The sequence below is a fragment of the Limulus polyphemus genome, unplaced genomic scaffold, assembly GCF_000517525.1.
Source record: "Limulus polyphemus unplaced genomic scaffold, Limulus_polyphemus-2.1.2 Scaffold2379, whole genome shotgun sequence".
Classification (NCBI taxonomy): Eukaryota; Metazoa; Arthropoda; class Merostomata; order Xiphosura; family Limulidae; genus Limulus; species Limulus polyphemus.
Genome location: NW_013667989.1, coordinates 108,556 through 123,058, shown reverse-complemented (window position 1 = coordinate 123,058; position 14,503 = coordinate 108,556). Strand labels below are relative to the sequence as shown.

General features: G+C 32.9%; 1 protein-coding gene across 1 annotated transcript in view; it reads left to right on the top strand.

The window, feature by feature from the left end:
- Positions 1-14,497, top strand: part of LOC106466777 (DCC-interacting protein 13-alpha-like) — a 44,462-nt gene extending 29,965 nt beyond the window's left edge. The window contains exons 13-22 of the mRNA XM_022394865.1: positions 1,002-1,103; positions 6,217-6,269; positions 6,721-6,870; positions 8,051-8,178; positions 8,994-9,102; positions 9,671-9,757; positions 10,231-10,324; positions 12,399-12,449; positions 12,728-12,763; positions 13,246-14,497. Coding sequence (XP_022250573.1) covers positions 1,002-1,103; positions 6,217-6,269; positions 6,721-6,870; positions 8,051-8,178; positions 8,994-9,102; positions 9,671-9,757; positions 10,231-10,324; positions 12,399-12,449; positions 12,728-12,763; positions 13,246-13,428 — 993 coding nt within the window. The 3' untranslated portion in view covers positions 13,429-14,497. The remainder of the gene's footprint in view (positions 1-1,001; positions 1,104-6,216; positions 6,270-6,720; positions 6,871-8,050; positions 8,179-8,993; positions 9,103-9,670; positions 9,758-10,230; positions 10,325-12,398; positions 12,450-12,727; positions 12,764-13,245) is intronic.
- Positions 14,498-14,503: the final 6 nt, after the last annotated feature.

Sequence of the window (14,503 nt, the reverse complement as noted above, 5' to 3'; positions counted from 1 at the left end):
CCCTTCACTATTTGATATAGAGTAGTCTTGTAGGGGACAGTTGCTGTTGGCTGGTTGTCCTCCCTTCACTATTTGATATAGAGTAGTCTTGTAGGGGACAGTTGCTGTTGGCTGGTTGTCCTCCCTTCACTATTTGATATAGAGTAGTCTTGTAGGGGACAGTTGCTGTTGGCTGGTTGTCCTCCCTTCACTATTTGATATAGAGTAGTCTTGTAGGGGACAGTTGCTGTTGGCTGGTTGTATTTCCTCCACAATTTGATAAAGATTAGTCCTGTAAGAGACAGTTTAACATGAGGCAATATAAAAAAGGTAAGCAACAAAGCAATATTTACCTTGTTCAAGAATGAATTCTTTACCTACAAATATGCAATACAAAATATACGAGTCATTTTGACAAGTGTATAATCATCCTATATTTTTGTTCGATGAGCTATTGATTTAATAATGTTGCAGTATTTTTGTATTTAGTATTTTTAACGTCAAGGGCACATTACGGAACATATGGGATAAATGGACAGATCAGAGACTCCAAGATTTAAGTATAGCCACCCTTAGTTTAGATCTACTCTCTATAGAGGAGGCGGACAACTAGCCAGCAGCTCATCTCTGTCCCTTTCATTTAGGGCCTGTAGAACTACAGCTCTGATGAAAAAATAAAGAATTACACATTACTAAACCATAGTATTAAAATGTAGGCAATTACTCATTTAACTCTTAAATGTATAAACATATCTAGCTTGGAATACATTCAGCTGAATCCAACACATATGTATAGAATGATATAAAATGTACAAATGGTGTACAATTCACCTGCTAGTGTATGTTTACTGCATGAATTCTGACTACTAGCATACATATCCGAAAACAAAAACAATTTTTGTCTTACAGAAACTCACTATATTTACAGATTTTACACATTAGTATCTACCTATAAAAAAGAAACAAAATTTGAAATTAACCACAGCTGAATTCTAAATTTAATAACCCAACAAACAATTTGGATAGCTACCATTCACAACATTGCTAAGGAGTCCTTTTCAAGTCGGGATCGGGGAAATCCACCCAGTCAACCTTCTCAGGAAAAACTACACAATATCCCTAAAGTAGGTTACTGATGCTTTAACTTATCTGTCCTAAACTGTGAACTTTTTTTTTTCATTACTTTATCCCAGACTGAGAGAACTTAAAATTATCTGTAAACTGATTTGTTTATTTTGAGTTTCTTATCCCGAACTATGAGAACTTTGCATACTTTATAAAATGATGTGTTTATTACATATATTACTTACCCCAGACTGAGAGAATTTGAAAGAGGAGAGGCAAAAATCTAAATAAAGATTAGTAGTTTGAATATTCTTTTTATTACTTTATTTAACAAAAAGATAATATATGTATGAAAACAACAAAATTTTAATCTAAAAATATCTGTTATAATTTAGTTTATAGATTATTCTGAACAACAAAAACTTACATTCTCTTCTTTTCTTTACAATTTTATACTTGAAGATGTAGTGGTAGCACACTCATTTTCTGATTAAGAGCTAATATTCTTAGCTTAATAGCAAGAGTTTCTAGCACTCTGAGATGTAATTCTTCCCAGGGATGGAAAAACTGGAGGTAGGTATAACATCACATTCATTTAGACAGTGATTGGTAATACTACTGGTGTTTTAGTGTCACAAGTGTTCTTTAATTCAACTACAGAGCCTTCTAGTGGTTTATCCAATATATTTTTAGTTGAACCTTAGGTATATACCACTAGCAAAGTATTCGATGGATTTTGTTTGTTTTTAAAGCTGAAGAGCCGTTATAATTTAGAATGTTTTAAAGACACGTTTTCACTGGACTTATGGGTGTAGCTTTTTGATAATTCTCTTAATATGAAATAGTGCTTAAGTAGGGTATGACTGTAAAGTAACTGTTTTCTTCAGAACAACGGGAGAAATTGTTAAACATCACAAAATTGTCATCAACATATCTCCTGTAATATACAGGTTTAAAACATTCTTGACAGGACTGTAAATAAATGTTTTCAAAACATACACAAAACATACATACCTCCACTTACACTTATAGCTATTTCTCGATCTTCATTTTTTGCCATCTAAACATCGGGTTTGCTTGCTCCAGTCTTTATACCGCCACTCACTGCCCTCGGCAATATCTAATTTGCAAAACTTTACACCAGCCTTCACACGCTCTCTATGCAGGTACTGTTAACTGTATGTCAACAATATAATCACTTTTTCTCGACAAAGCACTAGCACTAGGAATTATGTTTTGTGGGTAATTCTGGAGGATTGATCATTCGCGTCTCGCAGCCCCCACCTTTGACATCTTGACTTATTGGTTTACAGAAACAGTTCCATACATTTGTTGCATGGGACCAGATGTAGCAGTTCCAAGCTCTTCTGTTTGGACTTGCTTCAGCACCATATGTTTTCGGTCCTTTGAGAAGCATCTTCATTTTCTGGGTCTGTGCACACATCACTATTTGGAAGATTGACTTCTTTTGGCACCAACCTGTCATGTCACACTACATCCACATATTCTCCTTTCTGATGCCAAAAGGGCAGAGTTCATATCAGGTTGAAAACATCCATTCTCCAGCCAATTCCATACATGGTCCATCTTGGGGTGTTTTTCAATGCACTTTGAGTCAAGCTCAACCTTCTCCCCTCAGACTTTAAGCTAGGGAAGGATTTGTCAGGCATTTGCTTATGTCACCTTCTCCCACTACATGGATGGTTCTTTCTGTTTTGGGGACTTGGGCTTCCCTAGAATCCCTCATACCATTAGATGATGCCCATAAGAGATCCTTTCAGTGGCCATTTCTTGGCCAGTGGCTCATGCATACCGATCCTTTGAATCACACAGTCTAACAAATTACAGCTATCAGTTGGTGGCTAGACAGGAACAGCACAAATATCAGGGTCTGGATACCACCTCCTCATGTGGAAATCCATTTATTCATGGATGGGGTGCCTTTCTTCTGGGGTAGGCATTCCAGAGTATTTGGACCAACTATGAATCTACCCTGCATATCAACATTCTCAAACTTCTTGCATTACATCTAGTGATAATTCCAGGTCTTCCTTTCTTGTACAACAAAATGGTCATGATTCATTCTGATTTCTCTACAGTAGTTTCATATTTTTCTCGTCAGGGAAGTTCTCATTCTTGAGGTCTTGGTTTTTGGGCTTTGGATCTTATTTTTTGACTCATTCCAATGACATCAATCTTTTGGCTTGCCATGTGCCAGGGGTTATGATTTTAATAACAGATCACCTTTCTCAACCCCATCAGATTCTTCCACCAGCATGGATGTTCCATCAGGTAGTCTTTCAATATATTTGTTCTCAGTTCAGCTCTCTAATGATCGACACCTTTGCAACCCATTGGAATGCTGGGCTACAGTTCTGGTCTATTCCACATCCACCAGCTCTGGTGATAGATGCTTTCGGTCAAGACTGGACAGGATTCCATTTATATGCTTTTCCTCCTATTCATCTCTTACACTGACTCTTGTCTGTGATTTATTTCACCTCATGTTGGGTTCTCTTGTCAGCACCTTTTTTTGGCCTGCTCATACATGGTTTCCTCTTCTGTTGCTCCAGGAATGTTTACCACTACCTCTTCATTCATCCTTGTTGAGTCAACCTCAGTCCAACATTCAACACCTGGACGTTTAACGACGTTTAATAGGGGTTTAAATTATACAGTTTCTGTTTATTTGACTATATCCTCCATCAACCTACTATGGTAATCTATTGATGAAAATGGACTACGTATTGTCAGTGGTGTCTTTGGTGAGCCTTTAATCCACTTCATCCAACAGTCTCCATAGTTTCAAGTTTTTGACATGGATTTTTGAAAGGTTTGGCTTCTACCTTGATTTATATACAACATCCTTCGCTGCTCCCTTTCGCTCTTCTATGTATATGAAGCTTTTTGACTCATGTGCTATCTCGTTTTCTGATCCTTTCATGTTCTTCATCCCAAGCGACTGTTTCAATTGCCTAATTAGGACTTTGGAGTTGCTTTTTCAATCGTCATCACTTTATCACTTCAAACCTATGGCCCCCTGTTCTTTGTATCACCTTTCCCTCAAAGTATATTTCTGTTGTTGTTAGCTTCCAGATGCAGCTGTTCTGAATTATTTGCCATCCCTATTCAGCAGACTCTCTATCCTTCCACCTATTTTTGGCTCTATCCAGACAGATCCTTCCTACTGAACACTCTCACTGCCAGAGAAGGGAATATAATCTTTTTTTCCTGTTCCTTTCTCAGCCATCTCTCATTTTTACAATCTATCATACCCAGATTTTTGAGTCCAGTCGGCGCACTTAGATGTTCTGTAGTTTGTACAGAACTGTTCAGGGGCCCTATGCACTAGTTTTTTTTATTTAGTGGGATCCTGTAATATCCCTGGATTTATCACCCATTACTTTAACCAGGGTACTTTGGAAGTTGATTCCTATAGCCTATTTGGGGTTATCTGTTGTAGATCGGAATATAATTCACATCACTTCTCACCAGATTCGGGGGGACCCTCCTACTTGGGAACATGGTTCACCTGTTGCACTGTCTCCGGAGACCTATTCCTCAGGACTCCCCACCGCATACATGTCCCACTACTGCTTCTAGTGAAGCTAGGGAGTCCTTACCACACCCAGTTCCCAGTCGCGTGGTGGTGGACAGGATTTTCCTTTGAAGTGTTGAGTTCTCTCCATTCTCAGAGAAGTGGGCAAAGTTGGGGACCCTCCTACCTGGGTCCCTGGAAGTTTTTCCCAGATATTGGTAGGAACAGTAGCCTACTCATAAAACTGTTCCAGATTTGATGCTTAGCTAACCAGTGGGGGTGTACTTGGACCCTCTAATGAACACTGTCAGGTCTTAGTTTGTTCATGCAGAGGGTCCACTATCTCCTCGTATATCCTAACATAACAAGGTCCTGTTTTAGGCCCTTGGTGGAACAGTGTTCCATGTTCTCTCCATAATTTCATGGGTAAGTGGAATTCTCCTTGTCCACTTGGTTGGGGAGTGAAAATGACTGTTTATAAATCCAGACTGGATGAGTTCTGGACCTTGGGTGGAGTATGGCATATATTATCCCATCAATCTAAGCCTGGGATGTTGTCTTTTGGACTTCTTCAGGTTGATCAGAAGGATTGTCCACTTTGGTGTTGCTTTCTTTCTTTCGTAAGTCTGGGTGTTCGAAACGCATCATTCCGTGGCTGCTGGTGGGGATCCTATCACAAAGATATGTATATATTTGCGATCCAACTCCCCTTGCCACCTTGTCGATATATAGTGCTTATGTACAGTACCTGCATAGAGGGCGTGAGAGGGTCGGTGTAAAGTTTTGCAAATTAGATATTGTCAAGGGCAGTTGAGTGGGGTATAAAGACTGGAGCAAGCGAACATAATGTTTAGATGGCAAAGATGAAGATCAAGAAATAGCTATAAGTGTCAGTGGAGGTAAGTATGCTTGGAAATACATTTTCAGTTTAGGAAAATGATAACTTTCATGGAAGCACAGAAAAACTTAGCAAGGTCAGAAGTAGGGCTAGAGCCAATAGCTACTCCATTAATGAATTTGAAGAGAAATATAACATACAATTTTAAAGCTTGATGTAGTTTTTCCATATAAAAAGTATAAGATACTGAGCTTTTCATAGCCAATTGGTACCTGGTGGATTTTAGTAGTTGTTGTTTTATGAACTTAAATATTTGTGTGTATGAAATATGAAATTGCAGAGATAACCTCAAAATACCTCAGTTACCATTTTTAATATAATGTTTCTTTATAAGTTAACTCTAGGATATGAAACAGCTGTTCTTAGTACTAACGTAAGATATTAAAGTAACAGTTAGAATCTTTTTCTAAGATGTTCCTACTATTGACTTAACATGTTAAAGTAACAGAATCCTTTTTTTTAGAAAGTATCTATTTTTATAATTTCAAGGTGAATTACTTCAAAAGTATTTTGTAATATAATGTCTTTGTATTTTCTTTGCAAGTATTTAATGTGGGATTGAACCAAAATCAGACATTTTATTTGCCTTTTAACTCTTTTTAGGATTTTTGGATGAACATAAAAGAAGGCTAAATATGTAGTTTAAGGTACTAAATTTTCAAAATGCAAAAAAAGTAACTATTAATAGGTGTTAGTTCTTTTGTTTTAATATTTTTTCTTCGTCCATTTATATCAGCCACAGAAGCCTTCTCCAGTATCTCCTGTACCAAACATTAGTTCTAATGAAAAGTAAGCCTACAGTATTTATTTCTAAACTCTCTTGAAAAATTACTCGAAATACAGAGAAACTAAGCAGTAAAGTTGCTTCATTTTGTAATGTGAACTCTAAAGATGCAGATAGAAGCACTTAGCATGTTTAAAAGTATTCCCCAATTCTTTCAAGCTTAAAATATATCTTGAAATGAAATATTGTTTGACTTTAACAATATTTTCTTCACAAACTGTAGATCATGTTATCATTATTAACATACTTTTATACTTTATATTATGGTTTAAATGCATATGACAGTTTTTTGAATTGTCAGAAACAGAATACAGTATGATCAACATACATGAAATATTAACTGTACCAAAAATATAATTTAAAGCAATTGTAAAGCATAATACAGTAAACTTTTTAATGGTGGAAAGAGAAATATTATTGTCTAATTTGTTTTTTGTTATTGTTTATCATCTGCAGTAAAAAGTCTCTAACCTTATCAGGACCATTGCCAACACCCCCCTCATCACCAATTGATCACCTTGTCTTGGATGTTCCTATCCAGTTTGATATGTTTTCTCCATCAGAAGAGCTCCAGTCTAACAAAGAACCTAAAGAAGGACCACCACTGTGAGATATACCTCATTCATACATTTTCTTTGTTTACTAGGGTTAATTGAAACCTTTTTGTAACATTCAATGTGTTTTTATTTTTTTAATTAGTTTCAAAGTTTTTATTAAATTATATAACTCGTCTGTATACGTATCTATATGTTGGCTTATACAAAAGAGTAAGATTCTGAGATAATACTCAACCATGATCCTGTGTGACATAAAATATCTCATTCGTTTTATGTCTTAGTTTAATGGTTTACTGTTCACTTGCAGAGCACTCTCTTTCATTTCATTTCTCCTGAAAAAAAAATGTTTTGTTTACTGAACTGATCACTAGACCATTAATAGCATTTGTGATTAGTGGTTAATTAGTTACTCTGGCTTCTGCAGAATGGAAGGTTCAATCAAAATACAACAGATATTTTTAGGATTATGCAATTCTTTCTAAGTCCGTAGTCAACTTCTTAAGTTGAAAACTTGCAGTAAGGACTTACATACAGAACATGTGATGTTTTAGATAATTTAGCAATTCTTTTCAATTTTAATAGTAATTATTAAATTTTGCTCTTTTAGTGATATGTGCATTGTGAAATACTATGCCTAATCAAACTACAGCAACATTATCTCTATGATCTTGCATTTGACAGTATGTAAAAGTCAGGATGAAAAGTCTACCTTTTAAATTTTTTCATTTCATTTATATAAAATAATTCTAAGTGTATGTTCAAAAGTATGTTTGTGTTTTTCATAACTTTCTCATTTGCATCATTAAATGTGTATTTGAATATCATAAAACTGCATGCAGGCATAAATAGAACACAATGTAGTTTTGTAATTACCTCAAATGTATCAAACAAAAAAAGGGCTTCTAGGAGTGCTAATTAATGAGTAAGTAATACTTAAATTGCTTATTCATTAAAGTTTTATCTTATTCTAAGAACTTGAAATGGCCTAAGAGCACTCAAACCTGTATTATTTGTGCATAGCTTTGTTATCAAATTCTTTCATCATCATTAGTGTTTTATTGATTAAGTTAATTTTTTTTATTTTCATTGAAAAAAACAAAGATGCAATCTGACAAACTTGATATGTTTTAACAGTATAACGTTTACTTGTTACTGGTGAAAAATTTATCTTCATATTTCTCTCATTCTTAGTACAGTATGGTGCATATTTTTTGGTATTTTCATTTTAGGAGGATCAATCCTTTTGACCAATCTAGTCTGACCATTTCTGCAGAGGCTGCAAAGGATACAACCTCGCCATTCTGGGAGGTGTATCCTGTTCGGTTTATGGGTACTATGCAGGTGAAGAAGGACAGAGGTGAGAAAACAATGTGAAATCAATCCATATTTTTCCTGGTACATTTTATTGCATTATTAACATATATGTATTTCTTATGGTTAATGCTGTCCAGTTAGTTTAATGAATGTTTATGTTCCATTGAATATTAAGGCAGATGTGTGATGCAAGTTCTATTAAATTTGTGTAGAAATGTGAAAGTACTCAAAAGTTTGAGCTCGAATGCAAAACAGGGTGGCTTGTAATTTTGAGTAATTGACTAAAAAATATGGTCTCGAAAAGGGAGTTTACTTAGTATTTTACCTATCGTCATTATTTCGTATTTTTACAATCAAAATTCAATACGCACTGCCATGTTATATTTTGACTTCTATGGTAAATTATATCTGAATTTTAAACCCGTGATTAAACTTGAATGAAGAAGTTAATCTTATAACAGTTTCAATAGTAGTTCTCAAACTTGTTTTATGATTATTTGAAAAGCTTCTAATGGTATGTACCCACTTGTATAAACTACAAGTTAATTTAATTTGAATTACTAATTTTATTGCCCATCATGTTTCCAATTCTCCTGGTGATAAAATAATTCTGGAATGGTCAATGCTCAAAAACTCTAGTAATTCTTAGAAAAATATCTAACATAACAGTAACATTGAAACAATTAATCCATTATCACTGCAAAATCAAATGGATCAGTACAACTGTATTATGATAGCTACATAAAAAAGTAATCATTATTGAAATTTGAAGTTGAATCCAAGTAAGAGCCAAAATCTCCTTATTGTCACTTAACTGCTACTTGAGTGTGAATATGACCAAAACGATTTCTTAAACAGGAGATCAGGTTGTGTACGAGACAATTCGACAGATTATGGCAGCAAGGGCCATACACAACATCTTCAAAATGTCCGAATCCCATCTTGTTGTGACACATGAATTTCTGAAGTAAGTTATAATTATCAAACTCTCATTAAAGCAGAAATTTCTATAGGTTTTTAAGATAAGTGTGAATGCTTTTTTAAAATCCTTTGATTAAAGGTCTGTTCTATAAAAATATTAATAATAAGTTTCATTGGACTACATTTTATGTTCGTTTTGCAAAACCAAACAACAGGAAAATGAAGTCGCAAAATTTACTAAAATACGAATATTTGAATTACTTAATATAGTTTTATTTTTAAAAAAATAGAATCTACAAAGTTGTAGAAACTAATTTCAGTTCTATTTTCTTTGACAATTAGCTTTTTGTGATGTTTTATAATAGACTTTAAAATTAGAGGTTTATTAATGGTGTGTATTTCTGAATGTATAGTCTGCCTGGAAAAGAGTAACTCTGGAAAACATTTGGTACTCTTGAGATTGACTTGGTGGAGATAATCATAAAAGTGCCAAAACACCATCCAAATTTAGTTCTTTCCAGACAGATTATTCTTTCAGAAATACATACCACCTTTTGTTGATGTTTAAGAAGAACTTTAAAGTAAATGGCTTGTTTCTGATTCTGTTATCCCAGAGTACTAGACCCTTCACATCAAGCTGTAAGAGCTATTTTTCCATTAGAAGACATATCATTTTGGACAACCCATAGAGATAATAAGAGGTATGAGTATCTTTTTTACTTTATAAAAAAATATTTTACAGTACTTGTAAACAAGAAATTATGAGTAATAAGCCTGATGGTAGAATGTCTTGTAGAAGCTCTTTTAAAACAAAACAGTCATGAAATATTCACGGTTATCAAATTAAATGTTTGTGAAATGAAAAAATATACATTTAAAAAAAAAGGAAAGAAATAGTTAAGTATCAAATTAATGAAAAACCTTTTGAACGTAACTGTGGAAATTGAACTTAATGATTTTTTAATTTCCTTTAAATTGTTTAAAGGTCAGTTGTATATGGATGTACAGAAAGAACTTATTAGAAAACTTCTTTATAAACTTTCCAGGTCAAGTAAAATTTAAGTTGAGTGTAGTGTAGTATTAAATATTCAAGTTTTAGTTTATTTTTTGTTATAAATAAATCTTAATAAAATGGAAAACAATATAAAACTACTAGTAATTGTGGTTCATCCAGACTTTTAGGTTTTATTACAAGAACAAGGTCAGAAAATATTGAGCAAGCAACTTTCCACTGTCATGTTTTTGAAGTGCAGACATCAGCCGAAGAGGTAACTGTTTGATGGATAATGTTTTAGATTAACCAAGTTGTTTTGTTAATACAATGTATAGCATAGAATTTTGCATCACAGAAGTTGTTTTAGGGTTGGTTTAATGTAAAGAACTAATGTAGCTGTGCAACATATCAAAATTTTGTTGTCTCAAACTTGAGATGTCCTAGTGGTTAGTGTGCTCAAATTGTGAATCCAGAGGTTCGTCATTCATAGCCTGTTGTCACAGAAATGTGTTATGCACTTTGGAGCCATGGGTTGGCTGTAAGAGTGATAGCCAAATCCCAATATAAGATCAGACAATAATAGCTCAAGAATTGGTGGTGGGTGCTATTGACCTTCACTCTAGTCTGTCACTTTAAAATTATGGATGGCTGTACACTGATAGCCCTATGAGAAAGTATTCTTTTAACTAAATATCATCCCTTTTGTTGTGGTACAGTCAAAGTGGGCATGTCATGACCATTTATAGAGTTACATTCAAAATTTGATTAAACTTCTTTATTAGAAATGTATATGAGCAAACGTTGCAGCAAAACATAGCTAATAAGTCAAATTGTAATACAAGTTTTAATATCTTGGTCTTTAAAAGGAAATATTTAAATAAATCTTCAATCTCTCATTGTATGAGAACCGTGACATTTGTTTGCACCATCTTGCCCATCATCACCCCTCTCTAATGCCCTGAGTTTAACATAAATTACTCCTTATATTATAGATCTTACTAAGGGGAAGTCTAATTTTTATAGCCTTCAACCTTCTTTGTTTATGAAGACTTAAACTAGAAAGTCAAACCCACCTGTTGCATCCTCTTTTTCACAAATTGCTAATAATGCTCTCTGATATTTTCTATTACATTATTTATAATCCAAAGAAGGACAAAGTTTTATTTACCAAATAACATATAATGCTATTTTCTTCTCAGTACAGAGCTGTAGTTTTCTGCCTACAGGTTGAATATTGCTATCATCGAACTCAGACTGAGTAGCTAAGGGAATTATATTAATTCACTTATGGCTTAGTTAGAAAGCCAGTTAGATTACAACAGTTATAGGACATTGTTTGCTTTGTAAATATTGTTATTCTATGTTATTATTTGCCTTTTTCAAAGAAATAAAAAATATTTAATGTACTAGTAACATCATTACAGAAAAATTTGGCCTAAATTTTATGTGTTGGCAAACAGTAAATAACAAGAAGCCAAACATAAATACTAAATTTCTTGTTTATTTTCTATTTATTGTTATAAAAGTAACTAAAATGTAAAAATTAGAAACTTATTAGATTATGTAAGATAATAATAATATAAAACATTTCTCCATGAGGTATGCTCACAAGTAGCTTGTGCATTACAAAGAAATTAGGTTATTATTCTTAAATATTGTCAACATGCTTATTGTGAGAAATGTATAATTTACCTTTTTGTCAGAATTTTGGGTTTATATCTTTATGGAACAACTGCATGTCTTGAACACAATGTTATCTGATTTTTCTGCATTGGAGAGGTATACTGTGGTTTAAAAAGAGTTTCTTTTCAGTTATTTTCTGAGATTTTTCAATGGCATAACACCTTTTGTATATTGTAAAACAATACCAAAATAACTTTCTTTGATAAATTGTTCAGACAGATTATTCATAATGATTAAATTGGGATGAATGGCGACTGTCTGTTGTAAAAACACAAGTGTAGAGGACTAGTGGTTTTTTACAACAGGCCTCCATTCCAGTTTACTCATCACTAAAATAACGTATTCCCCAGAGAGTAAACATTTTATAACTGTTAGTAAATATAATTATTTTACACTCTGCTTTTTGGAAGTTGGAAAATATAAATATATGGATATTTACTTTTAACACAAAATTTTAAAGTTAATCACTAATAAATATACTAAAAGATGTACTTTCTTCCACTTACTTTATAAAGTTTGAAACTGGAATTCTCTTTTAAGAAAAGTTTGGTGTACCAAATTTTTCAGTATACTGTTATCAGAGCTAGTAATTGAGAGAAAATAATATAAACCTATTTTGTTCTTTTTAAAAATCTAAAATATTAATACTTTGTATTTTCATATAGATCTGTGGGGCATTAACTACAGCAGCTAACATTGCCTTAAATAAAATTATGGTAAGAAATATATATTCCACTTTTGTGTGTGAAAACAAAAGTTGCTGTAAGATAAATAGATTAGTGGATGTTTAATGTTTGGAACTTGTGTTTTTTACTAGATTTATTAAAACGTGTGTGTGTATATGTACATTTATTTATTTATTTATTGTGACATAAATATAGCACAAATTTATCTTATTTAAGTTCAACTGTATTGCTCTAAACTAATAGAATTTATATAATAAAAGAGATAAGCTATTATAACAAATTTATCCAAATGTTTTTACACTTCACAGGTTCGCAAGAAAAATGAAGAAGACAAGACAAGTGAGGTAAGATTTTAACCTATATTCAGTGATAGAGTAGTCTTTAAAACACACAATGAAGTAATGATGTGTTCACCTAAGTTAATGGCTTAAATGGTGTGGGTTATTCATTAATATCCTACCTGTAGCTCTAAATTACTATCAATAAACATTAGTTTTTGTTTACTTGTTTGTGAGCGATTTAGTTGTAAACTTTAATTATGGTATATAATAAATATTGTTTTTCAGTGCTGTAATTCAGCTTTCTAAATGTTAAGTAGTTTTTAGTTTATGAAAAACATCGGGCAATTGCAACATGAAACTCATTCCATATTCACTCACCCACCCTAAACAGAAATGTAGGTAATATACTTATAATATTCTAAATGATTAAAACATATGATTTTATTGTACCACATTTAATTTTACTTTCACTGTTTTTAGTGTTATAAGTTAAACTGAAATATTACATAACAGTTTTTTATTAGTATATACATTTTTTGTTCTAGTTATTGGATGACGTTACAGAGAAAGATATCCTGGGACCTACTATTAGTGAAGATGGGAAATTTCTCATACTGGACAAACAGTCGTCAGAATTAAATACAGTTTCTTCAAATACCATTCAGGACCAGCCTGCAGCCTGTCAGTTAGAACATAAAAGGAAAGTATCTGAGGAAAGTGAGGCTTGAGGTGTGGGACATTGATATAGAAACCGAGAGTATGCATCTCAATGTGAATTTTGTAGTTGCTCCCTCAAAGTTGTACAAGACATGGTGCCACCATTGTGATCTCATATTACAGCAAACAAAGCACTATTTTCCAATATAATAAATATGTAACATACTAACTATAAAGTCTATTATAGATTTTCAAGTTTTTAAAACTTGGTAATTGCATAAATTTGAGTATTTGTCTTATATATAGAACATATATATATATATATATGCATGTACTTGTGCTATGTTTAAGACTTACTAGTGTTCAGCTTAAATCATACACATTGAACACAAAATGAATAATCCCTGTAATATAGAACTAGCATTGGCTTTAAAACTTTTAAGAATTAATAATAATGTTTATTCAAGCTCTTAAAGTTTATATTTGTAGTTATTTAAGAATTTTGAGTAATCTATGTCATGTATAAAAGTTAATGAACTTTTTTTATACTTCTGTTAATCACGAAGAGTATATCTTTGAAAAAAGCAATTGATTTTGGTATCATAAATAATGCTGAAATTTGATAGGATTCCATATACTTGTTGTTTTAAAGGTAAAGAATTCCTTGATAATGTAGGCACTAAATTAATGTATTGTAAAGATGAATACATTTCGTACTGTTTGTTGTGAAGGAAATTTAAATACAGAGTACACTTCATGAAAAAAAAAGCAGCATATTTATCTAGAGCCACCTTCTTTAGTAACATGTCCTGCTTTTTAATACCAAACTCAGGCCCGCCAACGGGGGGGAAGGGGGGGCAACTACCCAGGGGCCCGAGCGAATGAAACCTGGTTATGCCACAAAGCCCGCAAAGCATCTTTAGGCTATGTCTTCACTTAATGATAAAAACCATAGTTTTTGGCTCTTTGCATACAGACGCTTGATACGTTAAGAATGACTGAAATAATAATTTGAGTAATAATTAATATGTATCTGTTACTTTATAGATTTAATAGATATTTGTTATTACTTTATTAACGTTTTTATGCTTATATATTGTGAGGTAAAAAACGGCTACTGCTATAATTTTGTCTGGTTTATGAGCT